The sequence below is a fragment of the Pristis pectinata genome, chromosome 10, assembly GCF_009764475.1.
Source record: "Pristis pectinata isolate sPriPec2 chromosome 10, sPriPec2.1.pri, whole genome shotgun sequence".
Taxonomy (NCBI): domain Eukaryota; kingdom Metazoa; phylum Chordata; class Chondrichthyes; order Rhinopristiformes; family Pristidae; genus Pristis; species Pristis pectinata.
Window position 1 is genome coordinate 13,332,324 of NC_067414.1, and position 26,127 is coordinate 13,358,450.

The 26,127-nt window shown below is 40.3% G+C and overlaps 1 protein-coding gene across 1 annotated transcript in view; it reads right to left on the reverse strand.

Annotated features, from left to right (window-relative positions):
- The window catches only part of LOC127575156 (collagen alpha-1(XXI) chain-like), a 126,054-nt gene that overhangs the window by 88,886 nt on the left and 11,041 nt on the right, over positions 1-26,127 (reverse strand). The window contains exons 3-5 of the mRNA XM_052024849.1: positions 4,993-5,046; positions 4,850-4,903; positions 1,412-1,465 (exon numbers count right to left, since the gene is read on the reverse strand). Of these exons, the coding sequence (XP_051880809.1) occupies positions 1,412-1,465; positions 4,850-4,903; positions 4,993-5,046 (162 nt within the window). The remainder of the gene's footprint in view (positions 1-1,411; positions 1,466-4,849; positions 4,904-4,992; positions 5,047-26,127) is intronic.

The following is a 26,127-nucleotide window of genomic DNA, read 5'->3' on the forward strand; positions in this document are numbered from 1 at the left end:
GGGAAGTGGTTGGTGGGAGTGGAAGAATGGACCAGACAGCCAAGACAAGAGATTGATACCTTCAAAATGCTGAAAGGGAAGGGGAGGGGAAGACATGTCTGGTGGTGGAATCTTGTTGAAGCTGGCAGAAAGTGCAAAGTATGTTCTGTTGAATGGGGAGGCTGGTGGGTGGAAGGTGAGGACAAGAGAAACTTTATCCTTGCTCTGTCAAGGAGAGGGTACAAGAGCAGAGGTGTGGGAAGGATGAGATGTGGTCAAGGGTTATGTCAACTATGGAAGATGGGAAGCCACAGTCAAGAAGAAAGGTATCTCAGAGGCACATGTGTGAAGAGTCTCATCATCGGAGCAAATGTGATGAGACAGAGGAACTGGGAGAATGGAATGAAGTCATTACAGGAGGCAGGTAGGAGAAAGTATAGTAGAGATAGCTGCAGAAGTCTATAGGCTTATAATGAATGTTTGACCCTAATCTATCATGTTGATGGAAAGATCCACAAAGGGAAGGGAAGAATCAGAAATGGATCACGTGGAGATGAGAGCAGGGTGGAAATTGGCAGCAAAAGTAATGAAGTTTTCCGGTTTTGCATAAGTGCAGGAAGCAGCACCAATGCAATTGATGTACCAGAAAAAGAACTGATGGAGCCCAAGTAGGACTGAAACAAAGAATGTTGTATATATCCCACAAAAAAGCATCGTGTGTATCCCACAAAAACGCAAACAAAGCTTTTGCCCCATGTGACATTCCAAAGCTACACTTTTGATCTGGAGAAAGTGAGTAAGTGAGTGGAGTTTAAGGAGAAATTGTTCAATGTGTGCAAAAAAGGTAGGCACTGGAGAAGTCTGAGTTGATAAAAGACAGGCAGCTCATATTTGTTAAAGGCAAATTGTTTTTGACTAATTTGATTGAATCTTTTGATAAGATAGTTGAAAGATGGTTAGGAAATTGACTTAAAGGCAGAAAGCAGACAGTAATGCTAATCAGTTACCTTTCTAGTGTTCACCAGAAGTCAGGGCTTTGACCACTGCTTTTCTGTAAATATGGTAAAATTGGGGAGGATTGTAACTGTCTTCAAGAGAACACTGAAAGGGTGGCAGAATGGGCGGACAAATGGCAGATGAAATTTAATACAGAGAAGTACGAGGTGATATACTTCAGCAGAAAGAATAAGAGACAATAAAGACTAAATGACACAACTCTAAAGAGTATACAGAAACAGAGTAACCTGGATGCAACCTGGATGTAAATTGGTTAGGGAAGTATATGGGAACTTGGGGATTCACAATAAGAGAACTTATTAGTGATTTAGTTTTGCTTCCATTATTCGGTAATTTTTCAAATATCATGGTGATAAATTTAATAAAGCAGTGTTCTCCAATATAAAAAGATTAAGGAACCTTCTGCGTTGCTTACCATAGGGCCTTGTGGTCCTGATAACCCTTGTAAACCTGGAACTCCTTGTTTGCCCTGGCAAAATAAAGGAATGATTTTACAAATCACATTGCATTTCCATTTCATTGTAAATTCATTCCATTTTACTACACTTTCCATACTAACTTATCTATCAATGATTGTAGAAATGATTACATTGTATATTTAAAGTTCTCATTCTAATTTGTAGGTGACATATTCCTTACAAAATTATGTCAATAATAAGATATTTAAAGTACCAATTAATTTTCAATGTCAAATTTGATCAAAACAGTGCTCAACTGATTATATCATGAGTTCACTCTTAGACATATCCTTACAGCTTATTATTGTTTTATAGAATGTAACACACACAAATATCTGAAAATTAAAAAAAACTACAGATGCTGGAAATCTCAAACGAAAAGAAAAGATACTGGAAATGTTCAGCAGGTCAGGCAGCATCTGTGGAAATAGAAACAGTTAATGTTTCAGGTCAGAGACCCTTCATCAGAACTGGGAAAGAGAGAAACAAGTTAGTAAAGGTAGCAGAGAATATGGTGGAGAGAATAGGTAGAATAAAGGGAATTTCTGTGATAGATTTTGACAGAATGAGCTAATGTGGCAGTTAAGGGGAAGTTAAAATCAAATTAAGCTTTTTTGTGTGTCATATATGTTGTTAGTGGTAAAACTGTGAGGCATGTCAGCAGGCTTGACAATACAAAAAAGGACATAGAGAAAAGATGGCAGAGAAGCCTCTTTTTCCCATGTGTTGGACCCGGTTATTTTCAAATCCACAGGTTCTTTCAGGAGTTCAGGAATGAGTTTAAAACAACTTGGTGCTTCACAAAGTTTTATTGGAAAGTTTAAAACAAAGAAACAGTCACAGAGCACATGGCACTATCTTTGATGAGCTGAGACAAAGGGAACAAAAGAAAGCTCAGGCCAGGGGGGAGGAAGAGCAAGAGAGTGATTAACAAAAAGTGACACCTTTTATACCTGAGATAAGAGGTATTCCTTAGCTAACAATAGTACAATCAGTAAACCTATTAGATACTTGTGGCCAAACCAACCAATGAAAAAACCACATATTCACCTGATGGACGAACCAATAAGCTAGTAAGCGGCCATTCCTTGTGCAGCCACTTGAGGTGTATTAAACACTATACATTGTTAAAAAAACTAATTAAAACAGTTGAATCCAACACATGCAACCACATGAGGTGCAATAGCTATTCCATTCCCACCACCCATGGACCTAAATAGTCCTTCAAGGTGAAGCAGTGATTCACTTGCACTTCTTCTAATTTAATGTACTGCATTCACTTTTCACAATGTAGCCTTCTTTGCAATGGAGAAACCAAACACAGATTGGGTGATTGTTTGCAGAGCACCTGCACTCAGTCCGCAGGAGTGACCCTGAGCTTTGTTTGCCTGCCACTTTAATTCATCATTTCACTCTAACTCAGTCTGTTGTCTCCTGCCTTGTTAAAATGAGGCCCACTGCAGCCTGAGGAGTAACACCTCATCTTCCATCTGGGCATTTTGTAGCCTGTAGGATTCAACATCAAATTCTCTGATTCACCCTTTCTTTCTCTTTGTATAAGAAATGACCTTTTTACCTGCCATCACTTTCCCTCTTTTTTTTACCTTTCTCTTTTCTGTATTGTCTGGGCTGCTAGGCATGTTTCACAGCCTTACTATGAACAACGCATCACACACACACACGCACGCACACACACACACACACACACACACACACACACACACACACACACACAACACACACACACCACACACACACACACACACACACACACCACACAAGTTTCATCTAATCTCAACTGCCCCTTAACTGCTACATTAGTTCATTCTACCTCAATATATCAGAGAAACTCCCTTTATTTCACCCATTCACCCTACCCCACCATCACTGCTACCTATACTAACTTGTTTCCCTCTTTTCCTGTTCTGATCAAGTGTGCTGGATCTGAAATGTTAACTGTTTCTCTTTCCATAGATGCTGCCTGACCGGCTGAGTGTTTTCAGTATTTTCTTTTTATTACATGCACATGTCTGCTAATACAGTTAAAATAAGATGTTTTGGAGTTGACTCAGTAGCTGACTTTTGAGGTAAGAATTGAAATATGGATCTATTTCCACTGGAAGAGAAGTTAAGAGAGAAATTTAATGTTCTTATAATTGTTTAGAATGTTGCTAAAATAACTATACAAATGCAATTTTTTAAAATGATTGGAAATTCAATAATGAGTGGTCATAGACTGTGTGATTTTGTAAGGGAGGGGTTAAAATTTGTTACCAAGGCAAGATCATTGCAGCATTTTAAAGGAAAACTGCATAGATATTTTAAAAGGGTAATACAAGTCACCTGGGAATAAGTGGGGCAGTGTGATTAGTTTTGGACTGCTCCAGCAAAAAAGCCAACAGAGACGTAATAGACCCAATATCTTCTGTATTACAAATGTCTTGGTTCTAATTTGATTGCACATTTCTTGCTCAAAAATAAATTATGTGCACACTACAGATAAACTGTATCGTTTATATCTCCAAAGTTGTTTATTTAAAATTTCATCATTCTTTATTCTTGTATGAAATTAACCTTGAAAATCTACAGTTTGTGGTAGAAAATAAAGCATCTGGGCACCACTGAGTCAAAAAATTGGTTGATATATCAATACAAAAAGGTGAGAAAGATAAAAGCCAAAATGTAATTTGTGTAACACTGCTCCATGTATGTGAATAGAGCCATTAACATAGCGAATAGGAAATTCCATAAGATAATGCAGATGAATTCCTTCACAGTGTTAGTCTCATCACCAGTCTGTTAAAGAATGTTGGGAAAATAATAATTTGTTTTGCTTGCACTGAGTTCCTTCATTCTTTCTGAGCCTTCTTTTGAATTGCTCTCGTGGCATCCAAGAATTTTGTCAACTTCCACTGTGTAACTCAGATTGAAAAATGCAGCAGATGCCAGGAATCACCTGGTGTAGAAGTGGGAAATTGCATGTCTGAAATTTCAGGAAACTTTAAACTCGTATTACTGCATCTTAGATTTGGCGTTTAAAGCATTTAGTTGCCATTTTGCTGAAATACAGAACTTAGATTTTACAAACTTCTCATCAATACATTTCCTTAAACCAGGAAAGATTATGGAACCCTATTACGAGGACAGATTGTATTGCTTCAGGATTATTTTTTTGTTGTCTGTGACCAGTACAATTTGATTTATGTTCCCTGAGAGGGGTGTAGGACTGCAAAGTTAACTTGTCTAATTGTAGGAGTCAAGTACATGCTAATTAATTAGCCAGAATATTGTGCAAGTGATGAGGAAAAGCTTAAAGATGAAAATTGTAGTATGGAGAGCTCACTTTTAAATCAACTTGCCACAGCATATTGTAAATGTATTAACTTGATTCTTACCGGAGCACCATGCCTTCCCTCCTCACCCTTATATCCACGAAACCCTTGCAATCCCTATAAAAGACATCCATGAAAATTGATAAAGAAAACTGAGTTGCAAAACGAATGCCAATTGATACATTTTGCTAAAAGATGATTCTTACCTGAATTCCCTGACGTCCTGGTACCCCTGGGTTTCCAGGTAATCCTGGAATTCCCTGTTAAATAATATCAACATTTTTAACTTTAATCAAAATCTATGAATCTGTATATGATAACTCAATATAGCAACCTAATACATAGGAATTTAAGCATATTATAAATTACAGTGCCAATAAAGAACAATTTTTGAGAGTATACTGAAATTCAGCACAACCCTCCACATAAAAAAATCGTAAACCTCACCCTAATTCATTATTTACTTCTGTTGCCTATGAGCAAAGGGCTTAGAAATTCAACTGCCACAACATCTGGGCAGTACACTTGAATAAGCATCTATTTCCATTCATTAACTAAGATGTGGTCTCTTAAAATTTGTAAGACATATTCAAGGTCAATGCCACGATGTAATCACATAACCCAAACTAAAATTTCAGTTCAAGACTAGAGCCGTAATGCATTGCCAAAATGCCATCTTACAGGAGAAGTATTAAACTGAAGTACCATTTGCCATAGAAAAATATGTAAAAAGTCTCATAATCCCATGGAAATTAAGGATGAACTATAAATGCAAAAATTGGCAGTGATGTCCACATCCTATGAATGACTCTGTTCACAATATCATAACTTTTACTGTGCTTTGAGGGTCACAGCATTATCACATGACTAATTCTGGTGGATGAGACTACAATGAAGAGGAAGCTTCACAGTGGAAAAAATTGGGATTGAATATCACATTACAAATAGCCTTGTAAAGTTATGAACAGGATATGCTTTGGGACAGTTGCAGATAATGGTTCAACATTACCAAAGATCAAACTGAAGTTTGCTTTGAGTTCAGTAGGTTTTAAACTGGTTTTCATTGCCCCTCTGTATCTACTGCGAGTAGCTAAAGTGACTGGATGCCATGAAGAAATTACCCCTTGCCCCCTTGCACATGCACACTTCAAAGTCAATGCGAGTTCTGTTAATCACAGTAAAATACAAATAATGTGGCATCCTCAGGAGTTTAGCAGTGCTGGACCAGCAGATATTTCAGACTATTGGATACTATTCTGAATAATACACTAAAGCACTTTAATTCACTTTTTCTTTAGATGTTGGACAGTGATATAACAACATTTTCCAATGAACCTGGTGAGTTTAAAGGGAGTACAGGAAATAGGACTCCGATGAGCACTATGCTGAACCATTTGGATTTCCAACTATTGGATATCAAATTATCAAAATTTTACTATATCTGTTTAAGAGTGCAATGTGGTCATGCGCAATGATCACTAGTAACCCATCCTCATTTTAACTGATTATATCCATGAACTGTAACAGAATTTAAGGAAAACAGAGGCACTGCTACATGTATTTAACGAATGCTATATAAACATGCTTGCCAGTGGACTGGTGAATAGTTCATGTAATGTCTATATTTAAGTAGGGTGAACATGTCTTGTGCCTTATAAACCAGTCTATAACATTTGTGGCATGAAAAATAACAGAATCCCAAGTAGAGAATAGAAGAATATTTACTATATTTTCCTGTTCTCCTCTTACATGGATTTCAAAAAGCGAAAATCTCTTGACCAACCTTACTGATTTGTTTTGAGTAGGTGGCAGAGTTGCACTATTGATTATGGAGAACATTATGAGGATATGCTGGAGCAATTGTCCAATGAGGCCAAATGGTTAGAACTTAGCAATAAGAAAGGGGTGATCACTTTCTATACTATTATACTATATTATAAATTATATTATAATATGATAGTATATTATATAATAAATATTCTACTTTATATACTATAGGCCTCCCAATAGTCAGTGGGAATCAGAGGAAGAGAAATGTAAACAAATGTAGAAAGGTGCAAGAGCAATAGAGTTATAGAAGTGAGAAATTACTGGAGAAAATTCAAAAGGATAGGATTTATGTATATTTGGAAAGGCAGAGGTTGATCAGGGATAGTCAGCATGGCTTTGTTCAGGGGAAATCCTGTCTCGCTAATTTGGTTGAGCTTGTTGAGGAGTTATCAAAGAAGACTGATGAAGGCAGGGTGGCAGACATCATCTATATGTCCATTAGTAAGGCATCTGACAAAGTCCCACATGGTAAACTGATCCAGAGGTTAAGGCACATGGGATCCAAGGCAATCTGACTAATTGGATCCAAAAATGGCTTGGTGATAGGAGGTAGAAGAATGGGTTTCTGACTGGAGGTCTGTGACCAGCAGTGTATCACAATGATTCATGCTGGGAACTTTGATGTTTGTGATATACATTAACAAGTTGGATATGTATGTAGGACGTATGATAAGTAAGTCTGCTGATGACACAAAAATTTGTGATATTGCAGATAGCGAGGAGGATTGTTTTAGGATACAGCGTAATCATGATCAGCTGGAACACTAGGCATAGCAATGGCAGATAGGATTTAATCTTGACAAGTGTGAAGTGATTCATTTTGACAATCAAACAGGGTAATATACAGTAACTGGTAGGGCACTAAGGAATGTTGGTGAACAGAGGGACATTGGCGTTCAAGTCCATAGTTCCCTGGAAGTGGCAATACAGGTAGAGAGCGTGATGAAGAAGGCATATGGCATGCTTGCCCTCATAGGTCAGGGCATTGAAAATCTAAGTTGGGAGGTTACATTGCAACCTTATAAAACACTGGTTGGACCGCTCTTTGAGTATTGTGTGCAATTTTGGTAGCCACAGTATAGGAAGTGTGTGGTTACACTGGAGAGAGTGCAGGGGAGGTTCACCAGGCTGTTGCCTAGGTTGGAGGGCATCAGTTTTGGGGAGAGACTGGATAGGTTGAGCTTGTTTTCTCTGGAGCAAAGGAGGCTGAGGAGTGACCTGATAAAGGTGAATTAAATTATGAGAGACATAGATAGGGTAGATATAATGTTTTTCCTGTGGCAGGGGTCTCAAAGTCTAAAGGGCATGGACTCAAGGTGAGAGGAAGGGGGTTTTAAGACGGATCTGTGGGGAAAGTTTTTTTTACAGTGGTTAATATCTGGAATGTGCTGCCAGAGAACGTGGTGGAATCAGATACAATCACTATTTTAAGAGACACTTAGACAGGCACTTGAATAAGAAAGGCATAAAAAGATTTAGGCCTACTGTGGGCAAATATGATTAGTATAGATGGGCTAAAAGGTTGGCATGGACATGGTAGAATGAAATGCTGGCATGGACATGGTGGGCCAAAGGACCCATTTCTGTGCTGTACAACTTTATGACTATGACATTCAAGCGAAGCTTAGACAAGCATATGAAGAAAGAGGATATAGAGGTATATGCTGAGAAATTTAGCTGAGAAAAGATGGGGGTGGACTCAAAAGCAGCATGGTATCAACTGTTTGTGCTGAATGGTCTTTTTCTGTGCCATAGATTGCCATGCATAACATGCACGTGTGCTAACTCTCTCAGCACCTGACAGAATATCATAGTGACATGACATTAAATTACTTTACTCAACACCTCCCTCTGTAATTGGATCCTTGACTTTCTAACCAACAGACTGCAATCAGTGAGGATAGGCAGCAATACCTCCGGCACGATTATTCTCAACACTGGTGCCCTACAAGGTTGCGTCCTCAGCCCTCTAGTCTACTCCCGATACTCATGACTGTGTGGCCAGATTCTGCTCTAACTCCATCTACAAGTTTGCAGATGATACCACCATTGGAGGCCGTATCTCAAACAGCAATGAGTCAGAGTACGGGAAGGAGATAGAGAGCTTAGTGGAATGGTGTCATGACAACAACCTTTCCCTCAATGTCAACAAAACGAAAGAGCTGGTCATTGACTTCAGGAAAGGGGGCAGTGTACATGCACCTGTCTACATCAATGGTGCTGAGGTTGAGAGGGTTGAGAGCTTCAAGTTCCTGGGAGTGAACATCACCAACAGCCTATCCTGGTCAAATCAAGTAGATGCCATGGCCAAGAAAGCTCACCAGTGCCTCCACTTCCTTAGGAGGCTAAAGAAATTCAGTTTGTCCCCTTTGGCTCTCACCAACTTTTATTGATGCACCATAGAAAGCATCCTACCTGGATGTATCATGGCTTGGTATGGCAACTGCTCTGCCCAGGATCGCCAGAAACTACACAGTTGTGGACACAGCCAAGCGCATCACGGACACCAGACTCCCCTCCTTGGACTCTGTCTTTACCTCTCACTGTCTTGGTGAAGCAGCCAGCATAATCAAAGACCCCACCCACCCGGGTCATTCTCTCTTCTCTCCTCTTCCATCGGGTAGAAGATACAGGATCCCAAGGGCACATACCACCAGACTTAAGGACAGCTTCTACCCCACTGAGATAAGACTATTGAACAGTTCCCTTATACGATGAGATGGACTTTGACCTCACGATCTACCTTGTTGTGACCTTGCACCTTATTGCACTGCACTTTCTCTGTAGCTGTGACACTTTACTCTGTACTGTTACTGTTTTTACCTGTACTACATTAATGCACTCTGTACTACCTCAATGCACTCTGTACTAACCCAATGTAACTGCACTGTGTAATGAATTGATCTGTACAATTGGTATGCAAGACAAGTTTTTCACTGTACCTCGGTACAAGTGACAATAATAAACCAATACCAATACTTTAGATCTTGACATTCTTCATATTCATTGATTAATTAAAGATATTCACAACACAATCAATTTCAACAGCCAAGCTGTTAAATAAAAGTGGTCTGGTACTGGGAATCATTTCTTTCCATCTAATTTAGATGCCAATTCTCCGTAGTAGTTAACAAAAAATATTCTTGAAGTACTATTTCGAATTACTTCCACCAGATCTTAAACAAGGTGAAGTGTATGTATAGAAACAAAATTAAAGAATCAATAAAGTTCATATTAAGAATTGAATTATTAAAGGGCATTTACGTGTAGGACACATGTGTAATTGTGACAATATCAAAGCTCATGATCAAGGCAAAATATATTATGTATATGATGACTGACAGTTGCTTGCTTATTCAGTCCAATTTTGACTATTAAGGTAGTATAAAACTCCAGAGAAATGATAATCTGTGGAGGAATGAAAACATTTGCCAGTGATTTAAATTGTAGTCATTGTATCAATTTTTATAAGTCACCGGTGGAAAACAAAGTAAGCCTATTCTATTTAGGCACTGCAGGTTTTCATTGCAAGAATGTTAAGATATGAAGGAAACTTTTCAGCTTTAACCGTAGTAATTGCATCCACTGAGGAAAAAGAAACACAAATAACTGAAGATGTAGGAAATCTGAAATAAGAATACAAAATGATTAAAGGAACAGCACACTGAAATAATTGCAAGCCAACATAGCCGAGGCTAAAATGACATAGCAGAATTGAAACAAAAAAAATAAACTAGCAAAGCCAAAGACCAAAAACACATACAAGAGAAGGCTAACAGAAAGTAAAAATGAGCAATAGCAACAGGACGCAGGCAGAACCAGAAGATAAAAGGACAAAGAACTGCTTATATATGGATAATAAAAAAAAATGAAATATGACTTAAAAGTATTGGACAAAACAGAAAAGAACTTTACAAATGTAGAAGCTGTGTGTATCTTATTATATATACCATGCCAGAATTATCCTCCTTGTGTAAACTACACATGTATCAGAATTATTCTGGAAACCTTGACTCTGCTATTATAAGCACAGTTGTCCATGCTGGCTGGAGAGGTAATTCATTTTTAAAAATTATGTTAACTCCCTTCTCTCTGTTGCCCCAAAAGGAAGCTTGATAAGAATTCCTTCGTGAGCTTTTATATATGCACTACGAAGTAAAAATTAATGGGCAGGTGTGGGGGTGGGGTTTGATGATGAAAGGAGCTTCCCTTCCAGTATATAAATGTATTTCTTTTAATCATTATATTGCCTTCTTATTATGTTAAGAATTTTGTTCTTAAAAATATTTTTCCCCAAGCAATAAGTGGCCCAATATATATTTAATGCTAGGAAGGGAGTAAGTTTTTAGACATGAAACTCTGAAGTTTAGGTCATAGAATCTAAACCTCAGTACCAATAACCAAGCTTCAAAACCTGGGCCTCTGTACCTCCCTCTGCAACTGGATCCTCTACTTCCTTATTGGGAGACCACAGTCAGTGCAGATCGGTAATAACATCTCCTCCTCGCTATCAACACCAGCGCACCTCAAGGATGCGAACTTAGCCCACTGCTCTACTCTTTCTACACTCATAACTGTGTGGCTAAGCACAGCTCAACGGCCATCTATAAATTTGCCGATGACACCACTGTTGTTGGCAGAAACTCAGATAGCGATGAGGTGGCTTACAGGAATGTGACAGATTGGCTGGTTAAGTGGTATCTCAACAACAACCTCGCACTCATGTCAGCAAGACCAAGGAACTGAATGTGGACTTCAGGAAGGGGAAGTTGGGAGAACATACACCAGTCCTTATTGAGGGGTCAGCGGTGGAAAGGGTGAGCAATTTCAAGTTCCTGGGCATAAACATCTCAGAGGATCTATTCTGGGCCCAACACATTGATGCAATCATGAAGAAGGCACACCAGTGGCTCTACTTTGTTAGGAATTTGAGGAGGTTTGTTTTGTCACCAAAAATTCTTACAAATTCCTATAGATGTATAGTGGAGAGCATTCTGACTGGTTGCATCACAGCCTGGTATGAAGCCTCCAATGTACAGGATCGCAAGGGACTGCAGAGGGTTATATACGCAGCCATCTCCATCACAGGTACAACCCTCCCCACCATTGAGGACATCGTCATGAAACGATGCCTGAAGAAGACGGCATTCATCATTAAGGACACTCACCATCCAGGACATGCTCTCTTCTCGTTACTACCATCAGGGAGAAGATATAGGAGCCTGAAGGCCAACATTCAACATTTCAGAAACAGCTTCTTCCCCTCTGCCATCAGATTTCTGAACAATCCATGATCCCATGAACATTACCTCATTATTCCTTTTATTTTCTTGCACTATTCATTTACTTTTGTAATTTATAGGTTTCAATGTCTTTGCATTGTACTGCTGCCGCAAAACAACAAATCTGATTCTGATAATCATAGAGTCATAGAGAGCTACAATGTGAAAACAGGCCCTTTGATCCACTAAGTCCATCAAGCACACATTTTTTCACCAATCCTACCCCAATCCATTTTAGTTTCCTCACATTCCCAACAACTCACCCCAGATTCTATTACTCACCACACATCAAGGGCAGTTTACAGGAACCAATTAATCCAGCAAACCATGTTTTTGGAAGTGGGAGAAAACCAGACCATCTGAAGGAAACCCACGCAGTCATAGTGAGAACATGCATACTCTACAAAGACAGCACCAGAAGTAGGATGTAGCTCTACTTGCTGCATAAAAGTTGCATTTGCTTTTCTCTTTGGAGAGGAGGAGGATGTGAGGTGACTTGATAGAGGTGTACAAGACGATAAGAGGCATAGATCGAGTGGACTGTTAGAGACTTTTTCCCAGAGTGACAATGGCTAACACAAGGGGACATAATTTTAAGGTGATGGAGGAAGATATAAGGGGGATGTCAGGGGTAAGTTTTTTTTACACAGAGTGGTGGGTGTGTGGAGCGCACTGCCGGCAGAGGTTGTGGGGCAGATACATTAGGGGCATTTAAGAGACTCTTAGACAGCCACATGAATGATAGAAAAATGGGGGGGCTATGTGGGAGGGAAGGGTTAGATAGATCTTAGAGCAGGATAAAATGTCAGCACAACATCATGGGCCGAAGGGCCTGTACTGTGCTGTAATGTTCTATGTTCTATAATTGTGCCGTCCATACTGGTTGTCTTCTTTTTCCTCCAAAATTCCAGACTATTAACTGAATTTAAATTGGTGCTGTGATAGGATTTGAACTTGGATTTTTGGATTACTATTCTGATAACTTAAGCGCCATACTATTGTCATACCTGTAAAATCCTGCAGGAAATAACCAAATGATAGCTTCCTAATTTTTTCAAAAGGTTTTCTGTCCCCTCCTTTAAAAATTTTGGTGACCAACCCCACCTCCTGAGAGCAGGCTAGTTACCTGTCCCTGATCTGTCTCTTAAAAGCAATAATGGACTGATTGATGTTCTGAGAATTTTACAAAGTTTTTCGTCCAGTTCCCAATCTCCCTCACTTTGGAAGATAAAACTCCCAGCAAATATCCAAAAAGTTAAGAATTTCAGAAACTATGACATCTATCTTAACTTTCCCACAAAGGGCAGGTATAAGCCAGAGTGAAATGAATCCTCAATGATTCCAAACCAATGAGCATTATCATTTTTACACTGGTGTTTTCTGTGTTGTGCAAGTATCCTATCTTTATTTATTTGCATCAGGCTTCTGCAATGTAACTTTAAGTCCAATTTAAATTTAACAACTGCTCTCTGAATCCTTACGGGCTTAGGAATCCAGCAGTAAAATAGAGCTGGGAGCTGCTGGCTCCAGATGCTAAGTGCATTTTACTGTACTCAATGCAAGGCAGGCAAAATGAAAATGCTTATGGTCTGCTGTCTACTGATTATGGTTACTTTCTGACCCTAAAGCCACTGAACCCTGATCTACAGCCTGCCCATTTCCTGATTGCCAGGAATCACATCAAAGGTCATCAAGCTATGGTTTGCTACTGCAGAATTTCTGTCTGGCAGCTGGCCAACCTGTCAATTTAATGGTTGCTGGCAGGAATTGTAAGAAAATAATTAAATGAGATGCTGCTATCCAATACAGCATGATGTCCATGTTCACACCTTTGCCAGGTTTGCTCTGTACTACTCTACATACTTGCATTTATCAGCATCCAAGGGCCTAAAATCCCATACAAAGTGTGCTGGAATTACAGGAATGAACAGCAGGTCCACCTAATAGCCCTCTGTAGAGTCCATTCAAATGTCCATTGACAACTGTAATTCCCACACCCCCTATTGGAATATAAACAAATGACAGTGCTGCATCTTGATCATGTACCTCTTGTCTGTTACTGTTGTATAAGGGAGTTTGCAGAATTGAGTATATTTCATTCTCTCTTGCTAGCGAGCAGTAGGTAGAGTAAGCACTTGGGTTCATGATAATTGCAGACATTCCCACAACATGCCATTATCTGAACTTACGTATATCATGTATAGCATGTTGACGATCAGAATGAGAATCAGGTTTATTATCACTGACATATGTCGTGAAATTTGTTGTTTTGTGAAAGCAGCACAGTGCAAGGCATAAAGACATAAAAATTACTATAATTTACAAAGATAAATAGATAGTGCATAAGAGGAATAACAAGGTAGTGTTCATGGACTGTTCAGAAATTTGATGGCGGAGGGGAAGAAGCTGTCCCTGAAACATTGAGTGTGGTTCTTTAGGTTCCTGTACCTCCTCCCTGATGGTAGCAATGAGAGAGGGCATGTCCCAGGTGGTGAAGGTCCATAGTGATGGATGCCACCTTCTTGAGGCACCACCTCTTGAAGACGTCCTCGATGATGGGGAGCGCTGTGCCCATGACGGAGCTGGCTGAGTCTACAACCCTTTGCAGTCTCTTTTGATCCTGCACATTGGAGCCTCCATACCAGGCGATGATTCAACTAGTCAGAATGCTCTCCACTGTACATCTGTAGAAATTTGCAAGAGTCTTTGGTGACCTACCAAATTTCCTCAAACTCCTAATGAAGTAGAACCACTGGCACGCCTTCTTCATAATTGCATCAATATGTTGGGCCCAAGATAGCTCCTCTGAGATGTTGACGCCCAGGATCTTGAAGCTGCTTACCCTTTCCACCGCTGACCTCTCAATGAAGACTGGTGTGTGTTCTCCTGTCTTCCCCTTCCTGAAGTCCACATTGAGTTCCTTGGTCTTGCTGACGTGAGTGCAAGGTTGTTGTTGCAACACCATTCAACCAGCCGACCTATCTCACTCCTGTACGCCCTCACCGCTATCTGAGATTCTGCCAACAACAGTGGTGGCATTGGAGAATTTATAATGGTGTATGAGCTGTGCCTAGTCACACAGTCATGAGTGTAGAGAGGGTAGAGCAGTGGGCTAAGCATGCATCCTTGAGGTGTGCCTGTGTTGATTGTCAGCAAGGAGGAGATTTACTAACGATCCACACTGACTGTCATCTCCCAAAAAAAGAAGTGAAGATCCAGTTGCAGAGAGAGGTACAGAGGCCCAGCTTTTGAAGTTTGTTGATTAGTACCGACGGGATGAGGGTGTTGAACGCCAGGCTATAATCGATAAACAGCAGCCTGATATTTTGCTGTTGTCTAGGTGCTCCAAAGACGAATGGAGAGCCAGTGAGATTGCATCCGGTGTAGATCTGTTGTGGCGGTAGGCAAATTGCAGCGGGTCCAGGTCCTTGCTTAGGCAGGAATTAATTTTAGCCATGACCAACCTCCCAAAGCACTTCATTACAGTAGGTGTGGGTGCTACCAGGTGATAGTCGTTGAGGCAGCTCACCCAGCTATTTTTGGGCACCAGTATGATTGATGTCCTTTTGAAGCAGGTGGGAACCTTCAACTGCAGGAGTGAGAGGTTGAAGATGTCCTTGAACACCCCAGCAGTTGGTTGGCACAGATTTTCAGTACCCTGCCAGGTACACCATCGGGGCCTGATGCCTTGTGAGGCTTCACCCTCTTGAAGGATGTTCTGAGACAGAGATCACAGGGTCACCAGATGCTATGGGGATTCGCACAGGTATAGAGCTATTCTCCTTTTCAAAGTGATCACTCTATTGGGAGTATTCTACAGACCCCCGAATAGCAGCAGAGACGCTGAGGAGCAGATTGGGAGGCAGATTTTGGAGAGGTGCAAAAATAACAGGGTTGTTGTCATGGGTGATTTCAACTTCCCTAATATTGATTGGCACCTCCTTAGTGTAAAGCGGATAGATGGGGCAGAGTTCCTTGGGTGTGACCAGGAAGGATTCCTGACACAGCATGTGGACAGGCCAACTAGAGAGGCCATACTGGACAATGAGCCTGATCAGGTTTCAGGTCTCTCGGTGGGAGAGCATTTTGGAGACAGTGACCATAACTCCTTGACCTTTACTATTGCCTTGGAGAGGGATAGGAGCAGACAATATGAGAAAGTATTTAATTGGGGGAGGGGGAATTATGATGCTGTTAGGCAGGAACTTGGGAGCGTAAATTGGGAACAGATGTTCTTGGGGAAGTACACAGCAGAAATGTGGAGGTTATTTCGGGAGTACTTGCATGGGGTTCTGGATAGGTTTGTCCCATTGAGACAGGGTGAGTGAAGGAACCGTGGTTGACAAGAGATGCAGAATATCTTGTCAAGAGGAAGAAAGAAGCTTACCTGTCGTTTAGAAAGCATGGATCAGACAGGGCTCTGGAGAGTTAGAAGGTAGCCAGGAGGGAGCTTAAGAATGGATTTAGGAGAGCTAGAAAGGGGCATGAGAAGTCCTTGGTGAGTAGGATCGAGGAAAACCTCAAGGCGTTCTACACGTATGTGAAGAATAGGAGGATGAATAGAGTGAGGGTAGGACCGATCAGGGATAAAAGAGGAAACATGTGCCTGGAGTTGGAAGAGGTAGGGGAGGTCCATAATGAATGCTTTCCTTCAGTATTCACCAGAGAGAGAGGGACCTTGACGTTTGTGAGGATGGCGTACGACAGGCTGATATGCTAGGGCATTTCAACGTGAGGAAAGAGGATGTGCTGGAACCTTTGAAAAACATGAGGATAGATAAGTCACCAGGGCCTGACGGGAAATATCCAAGGATTATTATGGGAAACATGATAAGAGATTGCTGTGCCTTTGGCAATGATCTTTGTGTCCTCACTGGCCACAGGAGTAGTACCAGATGATTGGAGGGTAGCAAATGTTGTTCCTTTGTTTAAGAAAGGGAGTAGGGATAACCCTGGGAATTACAGACCGGTGAGTCTCACTTCAGTGCTGGGCAAATTACTGGAGAAGATTTTTAGAGACAGGATTTATGGGCATTTGTAGAAGCATAGGCTGATTAGGGACAGTCAGCATGGCTTTGTGAGGGGCAGGTCGTGCTTCACGAGCCTGATTGAATTCTTTGAGGATGTGACAAAGCACATTGATGAAGGTAGAGCAGTGGATGTGGTGTACATGGATTTTAGTAAGGCATTTGATAAGGTTCCTCATGGAAGGCTCATTCAGAAAGTCAGGAGGCATGGGATCCAGGGAAACTTGGTTGTGTGGATTCAGAATTGGCTCACTCAGAGAAGACAGAGGGTGGTGGTAGATGGAGTGTACTTTGCCTGGAGGTCAGTGACCAGTGGTGTTCCGCAGGGATCTGATCTGGGACCCCTGCTCTTTGTGATTTTTATAAATGACTTGGATGAGGATGTGGAAGGGCAGGTTAGTAAGTTTGCTGATGATACAAAGGTTGGTGGTGTTGTGGATAGTGTAGAAGATTGCTGGAGATTACAACAGGATATTGATAGAATGCAGAGCTGGGCTGAGAAGTGACAGATGGAGTTCAACCCGGATAAGTGTGAAGTGATACATTTCGGGACATCGAATTTGAAGGCAGAATACAAGGTTAATGGCAGGACTCTTAGCAGTGTGGAGGAACAGAAGGATCTTGGGGTCTATGTCCATAGACCCCTTAAGGTTGCCATGCAGGTCGATAGGGTTGTTAAGAAGGCGTATGGTGTGTTGGCCTTCATTAGTCAGGGTATTGAGTTCAAGAGCCACGAGGTGGTGTTGCAGCTTTATAGAACTCTGGTTAGACCACACATGGAGTATTGTGTTTAGTTCTGGTTGCCTCATTGTAGGAAGCTTTAGAGAGGGTGCAGAGGAGATTTACCAGGATGCTGCCTGGATTGGAGAGCATGTCTTAAGAGGATAGGTTGAGTGAGCTAGGGCTTTTCTCTATGGAGAGAAGGAGGATGAGAGGTGAATTGATAGAGGTGTACAAGATGATAAAAGGCATAGATCGAGTGGACAGAGACTTTTTCCCAGTGCGACAATGGCTAACACGAGCAGACATAATTTTAAGGTGATTGGAATAAGGGGGATGTCAGGGGTAACTTTTTTTTTACAGAGAGTGGTGGGTACGTGGAACGTACTGCTGGCAGAGGTTGTAAGGTTGTAGGGGCAGATACATCAGAGACTCTTAGATAGACACATGAATGACAGAGAAATGGGGGAATATGTGGGAGGGAAGCGTTAGATAGATCTTAGAGCAGGATAAAATGTTGGCACAACATTGTGGGTCGGAGTGGGTCAAAGGGCCTGTACTGTGCTGTAATGTTCTGTGTTCTAAAGCATCCATAAAAGGTGTTGAGCTCATTAGGGAGTGAAGCATCATTGCCATTTATGCTGTTAGGTTTTGCCTTATGGGAAATAATGGCATGCAAACCCTGCCACAGATGTTGTGCGTCCAATTGTCCAATCTGAGCTACTCCTGCTGCTATGAGTCATTGGATAGATTCTGCTTGAGCTCCATTAGGATCTCAGCCACCAGTCGGCAGATGCTGCACAATGGCTCGATCACCGAGTATGCTTAAGGAACTGGCCTCCACTGCAACAGTGGAAAGCTGAACCATCAGTCAAAGTTATGAGCAAAATTGGTGCTGAACTTTGCCACACTCTATGAGATTTTATTCAGGGTTTCTAGCAGGCTTGTTAATGCTTCTATCTTAAGATGCATGTCTGTTCCAATGCTTATTTAGCACACATTTACAAAGTGTGGATTTTTTAATATAATTAGTTGCTTACCAAGTTTGATGACATCATAGCTGCTTGATCTCCTTGAACTTATATCTGATGGTAACATGTGCAGACAAGTTAAGTTGTTGCAACAGCAATCATTAAATCTTCAAGGGGAGCTTTCTTCAAGGTCAGAAGCGAGCGCTGTTGCTTTTCCACTGTCTTCAAGTTCTGGGGCATCAACTGTATATTGTTAACATGGTCTTACTTTTCAGCAAGTTTCAGTCCATGACAGTCATACAGGAGATGGTGTTATTTATTTTGCTTAAGAACATCAGAAATAAGGACATAAGAAATAGGAGCAGGAGTAGGCCATCTGGCCCGTCGAGCCTGCTCCACCATTCAATAAGATCATGGCTGATTTGGCCGTGGACTCAGCTCCAGCAACCTGCCTTTTCCCCATAACCCTTAATTCCCCTACTATGCAAAAAATCTATCTAACTGTGTCTTACTGATATTTAATGAGGTAGCCTCTACTGCTTCCCTGGGCAGAGAATTCCACAGATTCACTACTCTCTGGGAAAAGCAGTTTCTCCTCATCTCCATCCTAAATCTATTCCCCTGAATCTTGAGGCTATGTCCTCTAGTTTTAGTCTCACCTACCAGCGAAAACAACTTTCCTGTTCATAATTTTGTATGTTTCTATAAGGTCCTCTATCATTCTTCTGAATTCCAGTGAGTATAGTCCCAAGTGATTCAATCTCTCCTTATAGATTAACCCCCTCTTTTCCGGAATCAACCTGGTGAACCTCCTCTGTACCACCTCCAAAGCCAGTATATCTTTTCAAAGTCAGTATATAAAACCTTACATGACAAAATAGGATTAAAGAAGCATTGTGATGATTTAGCAAGGGCAAGAAATTGAATGATTTATTGTTTATTTAAAGAAAGGGTAAAGTGAGTTTTGGAAATAATGAGAAAGGTAGATTGTGTTAAACAGATGAGAATGGCTTAGATTAGTTGTACTTCCGTGGTCCTTGCACCAGTCACTTATATGCTGTTCCCATACATTTCGCCCAAAGCAAGCAGGGTATCTACCAAGAATGCCTGAATTTGTGCATTTTTACAGAAATTTAGCAAAGACCAGTTGATGCCTCACAATCAATGTGGCAGCTTGATGAAAATTATTTCTGTTTTCATATTTTAGCCTTGAATATGTTCCATTTTGATATATCTTTGTAGAAAATTTGAAATGATGTGTTTTACAAAGAGAGGAATATGAACACTGAAGAAAAGGGCATTTTGCCAATTTTGGACAATTCCACAGTACTTAAGTAATTTATATCTTCATTTTGACAGTTCTACTTCCAGCACTTATTTTGAATATAAGTCAATACATTTAACACAATTAAACTAGAGCATAGACTTGACAACCAGCATTATTTGTTGAGTTCCAAACAGATGTAAAAACTTTTCCTTGGCTCCCTGTTTTCATCTTTCAACTTTCCATCAGAGTTGCAGGCCATGTTGTTCTTTTGGGAACTGTAATAATGTCTTGCACCACATCCCACAATATTACACAATTAGCATCTACATTATCTTCCAAGTTGCAACAAATTGATAACACAAAGGAATATTTTTGGACAAAATAGACACTAGGAATAATATTCTGTGGACTACTTGTGTGGAACTTCAGCTGCTGGCCATGAATAGCTGGAAATCACAGGCGTGCTGCCCAGGACTTTCCATCCACATGGATCACATTGTATGCATTGCCAGAGAATGAGATACCCTGCCAATACGATAACAAGAAAATTGGCTCAGTTAAAATACAGGCTTTCATTAGACATACAGTCATAGAGTAATACAGCATGGAAACAGGCTCTTTGGCCTAACTAGCCTATGCCGACCAAGATGCCTATCTGAGCTAATCTACATAACAATATTTTTCTCCTTCAAACAATGCTTTTAGGATGAATTTGGATTTTTATATATAGTTAGCTCTTGATTTACCAACTTTTGGGTTAACCTTGAGAGTTTTTAAAGCCTCACATTCTCCATTGGAAAAGCCTATGGTTGCTGAAAAGGCAGTACTTGGGATTTGCAAAGCTTATGATTCCAGGCCTTAAAAGCCCATATTCAGAGAAGTCCTATGGAATGTTTGGAGAATACAGTAAGAATGCAATAACTACAGGTAGAGTAGCAAGAATATAGAAAAGTGATTAAACCTGAAACTTTTTGAAGCTTACGGTATTTACAAAGCAGAACCTAATCCAAGAAAGTCATATTATATTGCAAAAGTATCTGCAAACCGCTACACACAGAAACATATGGCATTGACCAAAACTTAAGAGTTAGAGAAGCTGGTTAACAACCGTGGCACAATATGGAACCTATAGAAGATGAGGCACTGATTTCTTACATCATTCAAGTGCTATGTCGGATACAAGATCAGTGAAGAACATGAGGATTTGGACAAAGCAATGCTGGAATGATTCAATCAGCAAAAAGATGAAGGTACTCAAGTGTCTAGGAAAGGAAGAACATTTTAGTTTTTCACCTCACTGGCTCATTGGGTTTAAGAGTGATGTGGCAATCTGTGAAATATGCATTCAAAAGCTGAAGCCATGTGAAGACAAGTCGGAGGTTGATAGCTTCTGAGAGGAATTCACAGCATAATTTTTACTTTACTGTGGAGCTTGATTTTATCTTTCTTCATCATAAGATATGAACTAATAATTCTCTCTCCATTCTGTCTCTTTTTCATCGTTCTCATTATAAATCTTCTGCTTCCTATATTTCTCATGCAGGCCCACTGCCAATGTGATCTCCCTTCATAGGGGAGGGGGGAGTACAACGTCACAGCAGTTAGCACTGCTGACTCACAGCTTTGGATGTGAGTTATTACCTTGGATGTTTCTTGTGTGGAGGTTTCATGTTATTCCCATAACTGCAAGGGTCTCCTCCAAGTGCTTCAGTTTCCTCTGGCATCCCAAAGTTGTACTGGTAGGTCAACTGGCTACAGCAAAAAATACTCCACAGTATAGTTAAATGGAAAAAGAATCAAAGGGAAACTGATAGACATATGAAAGAGAATAAGTTTCAGGGCTACAGGGAGAAGGGGATTAAGACTGATATGATTACTAAGCTGGAGCCAGTTTGGACACCATGGGCCTAATGGCCTCCTCCTGAGTTATAATAATAATAATGTAATAAAGTAAGGACCTTGAAATGAAAGCTTAGGAGTGATATCAGGAAGATCACACAAAGAGTAAATGAAGTCTGAAACCTTTCCCTAAAAGCTGTGGTGGGAAAGAAGGGTATCAACTGAAAATCTAGAAAGGTAAATTTTAATGCTACTGAGCTAAGATGGTTAAATGGAATTGAGATGCCAGAGGAGTTGCTCAGGGTGGTGTCCATAACATAATCATCTTTCAGATGCATCATGATCACTACCTTCCTTCAATTACACCATTAAAAATGCAGATGTTCAGTTTCACTGGCAACTTCTCAGCAAATGAAACAGCCCATGTCTAGATTGTTATCCTGCTCAACAACTAAATCTGTAATTCATATAAAATATACAGAAATACCATGCAACATTTTGGTTCTGTAAAATTTTGTAGTTCACCTCCCACTTACCTACTTGGAGAATGATTAATATTTACTTAATAATTAATCACAAAATTAAAATTGCTCATACTAGAAAACTTTAATGTAAATTCTACTGATATGATACTAGATCCTAAAATATACAGCCCCTAAAGAGGGGCAGCATATTAAAATAAAATGTTTTTTATAATTACTGGCTGATCAGTTTGTGAGCAAACATCCAAGTTAGCACTATGTATACAACACTGGAACATACAATTAAATGATGAAGAATATGTCAAGATAATAAAAAGTCCATTTTCTAAAGAGGCATTACCATATGTTCCAACAAGGAACTGTTTTTTCTTCCCCCATATGTGGTATCAGAAAAATCTTACGCTCCCAAGAAAATTGACTCATTCATCAGAGTAATGTAAAAAAAGCCAAACTGGTAAGTGTGCAGCTGAAACAATAGAACATAGAACACTACAGCACAGTACAGGCCCTTTGGCCCACAATGTTGTGCCGACATTTCATCCTGCTCTGAGATCTATCTAACCCTTCCCTCCCACATAGCCCCCCATTTTTGTATCATTCATGTGTCTATCTAAGAGTCTCTTAAATGTCCCTAATGTATCTGCCCCCACAACCTCTGCCGGCAGTGCGTTCCACGCACCCACCACTCTCTGTGTAAAAAACTTACCCCTGACATCCCCCTTATACCTTCCTCTAATCACCTTAAAATTATGTCCCCTCGTGTTAGCCATTGCGACACTGGGAAAAAGTCTCTGACTGTCCACTCAATCTGTGCCTTTGTTTTCTCCTCATAACTGATTCTGAAAGTCCTTCAGACATTAACTGCATTTAGGAAAAACATAAGGTAGCAGCCAATGAATTTCAAAGAATGCCATTAATAATAGGAGTAATAGTAACCAAGCAAAGATTAGATAATAATCTCTCCCTCAAAAATGGGAATTCTTAAACTCTGATCTCAGCTAAGGCAGCAAGCATTAGTCTCTGCATTTTTAGAAAGAAGGTCACAATATGCTCATTGTTAATACTTCTGGTTGTCATCCTTGATACTTCCTAAAAATGTGAATATTTGATTGCTGATAAATGATAAAATTCTTGTATCTGAATATATAAAGAATGGGACTCATGTAGATAGTTGGCCTAAAAGTTGGAAAATCTCTAATTAAATTAAAACCCTGATAAAATTTGCTTTTCGACAAATTGTAAACATCAATAGTTCAGCAACTGCCTCACCAGATGATATTTGCCATGTTCCCCATCCACTCACCTGGTCCACGTTTCTGCGTTCCCTTTCACCTGGCCCCCGCGCTCCATTCCGACTCACCGGGTAACTGGTTCTCTCACTCCCTGACCACTCGCTGGGGCTCCAGTTCCCGTGTCTCCCGAGCGCTCGCTGGGGCACTGGTTCCCCTGATCCCCGACCACTCGATGTGACCCCAGTTCCCGCGCTTACTTTCACTCACAAGGCCCCCGGTTCCCACCCTTACTTTCACTCACCAGGGCTCCAGTTCCCGCACTCCCTTGTACTTACGGGGCCCCAGTTCCCGCTCTAGCTTTCCACTGACCGGGGCTGCATCCCCTTTTTCCCTTTGAACTCATCTGGTTCTGTTGGCTGCCCTCCTTAAAACTTAACTGATTCTATTTCTCATGCTCCCTTCAAACTTACCTGGTTCACTGAAATGTAACATTTTTTAAACGAATTAACAATATGTTGGAATTTAATAAAATAAAGTGGGATACTCTTGAAGATCTGTTAATCCGGCACTACCAAAATGCAGAGCGTGCTTGATTAATGTTTTACTGTAAGGGTAAAGACATAATACTAACTGTGTAGTCTGCTCATTGTGAACTGCAGTATATATTTGCTGAATACCTCAGCTGAGGACCAAATATACTTACTTCCTAGAAATATTTAATCATTAGAACCTAAGAAATGAGGGTAGAAGTGGGCCATTTGGCCCTTCAAGTCTGCTCTGTCATTTATTACCATGGTGGCTGATCTATCTCAAGTAAAACTAGCTTGTACTTTTAAAGGGAAAGTGACAACTGCAGATAAAGAAATTATTGAAAATATTATGTTATGCAAGAATCAATAATCATTCACCATGGAAGGAAACAACAAGATTTTTGAATGTTGCATTATTGACCCGGTAGAACGAATGGATTGCAATACAATAAAACTCCAGTAATCTGCGATCTGATTGTTCAGAAATCCTAATGGTTTGGCATCTGCTCACTGGGTGCTGATTCCTGTGCTCCCTTTAACACATCAGGGTTCTGCTTCCCAGCTTGGTTCCCACGGTCCTTTTAACACACCACGGCCTCTGTTTTTCATGCTCTCCTCAATGCACACAGGCCCCAGTTCCCACATTCATATCCACCAGGCCCTATTTCCTTGCTGCCTTGAAACCCACTGAGTTCTCTTTCCCACACTCCCTTTAAATATACCAGGTTCTCTGGAAGATTTATCATACTACTGTGCTACATCTAAAAATGTGAATTAAAAATGTGTTGGTCTATAATTAGTATAACATCCAATGTCTGGTAAATCTGCCAAAGTCCCAAGCATGCTAAATTTAATGGAGTTTTAATGTACAACCGATGTCCCATTTTGAACAAAACAGCAGATTCTTTAGACACATGATAAAAAAAGCTTTGGATACAGATATTCCCAGAGAATAATTCCAGTGTTTTACCCCCAACATTTCATAAAATGTTACAGGGAGCTGAATGATCTCACAAAACTGGTCAAGGTCAATGAATATATTTACAAATGCAAAATCACAGCAATCACACCTCTAGCCTCAGCCACTGTTGAATTGATTGTACTCCCATGCTCATAACCAACAATCTCTGTCAGCTGGGACTCATACCTAACATTCATATGTGTCATCTGACTTTTAAACATTTTGTATTGTTGTAAACTTCACACCAACACACATTGGCCAGATACTTAATCACCAAAGCCACATCACCAAATAGACTGTATAACAATCACTGAAGAAATCCTCTTTCAGCACAAATGAACATAGCAGCAACAATCCAGAAATATATACATCTGCAGTTTCTAAACCTAATGAAGAAATCATCCGACTAGAATGGAAATACCAATGTTGAGACTATGTCCAATGTTAGATTTGAAATTAGTTTTAGTGTCTGATCAGATTCCATAATCTGACTAAAAATGCCAGACCAGGTTTGAGGTGCTAAATAGTTTAGGTCTGTTTCTATGTTGCTAAGTAACCTACAATTTGACATGGCTGTAGCAAAATTACTGTCATCCAAGTAATCTGAGGGTCACCCTAAGTCAGAAACTCAAACAGACTGCCACATCAATACAGTGGCTGCAGATGGTTAGAGTCTGGGTATTCTGCATCAAGTGATCATTCCAGCAACTGCAATGCACAAGTCAAAAGTGTAATGAATGTAATCACTGGCCTGGAACACTCTAAAAGCACTTGCCTGATCAGTGTTGTATTCAAAACCCTACACATTCACTCTCCACCACAGGTACTACATGGTTGCAGATTGTGACATCCACAAAATCTACTGCAGCAACTTGCCAATTTTTTTTGACAGCATCTCCTGGATCCAGGAACTCCACTACATAGAAAGCCAAGTGCAAACAAGAGATATGACTGTCACCACAATCATATCTCCTCTAATTCACAATCCTGACTTGAAAATATATTGTTTTCTTTCATCATCTCAAGGTCAAAATGAATCACTTCATTGCAAACAGTTTTTCTCTTATTTAAGGAAAATTTATTCTCATTGAAGACAGTTCAGAGAAGATTGACTAAGACCGTCATAATAGGTCTACAGCAGATGCTATCTCACTGGATCTCCACTCTGGACCACCTGGACAACCACATCACATTGCGGTT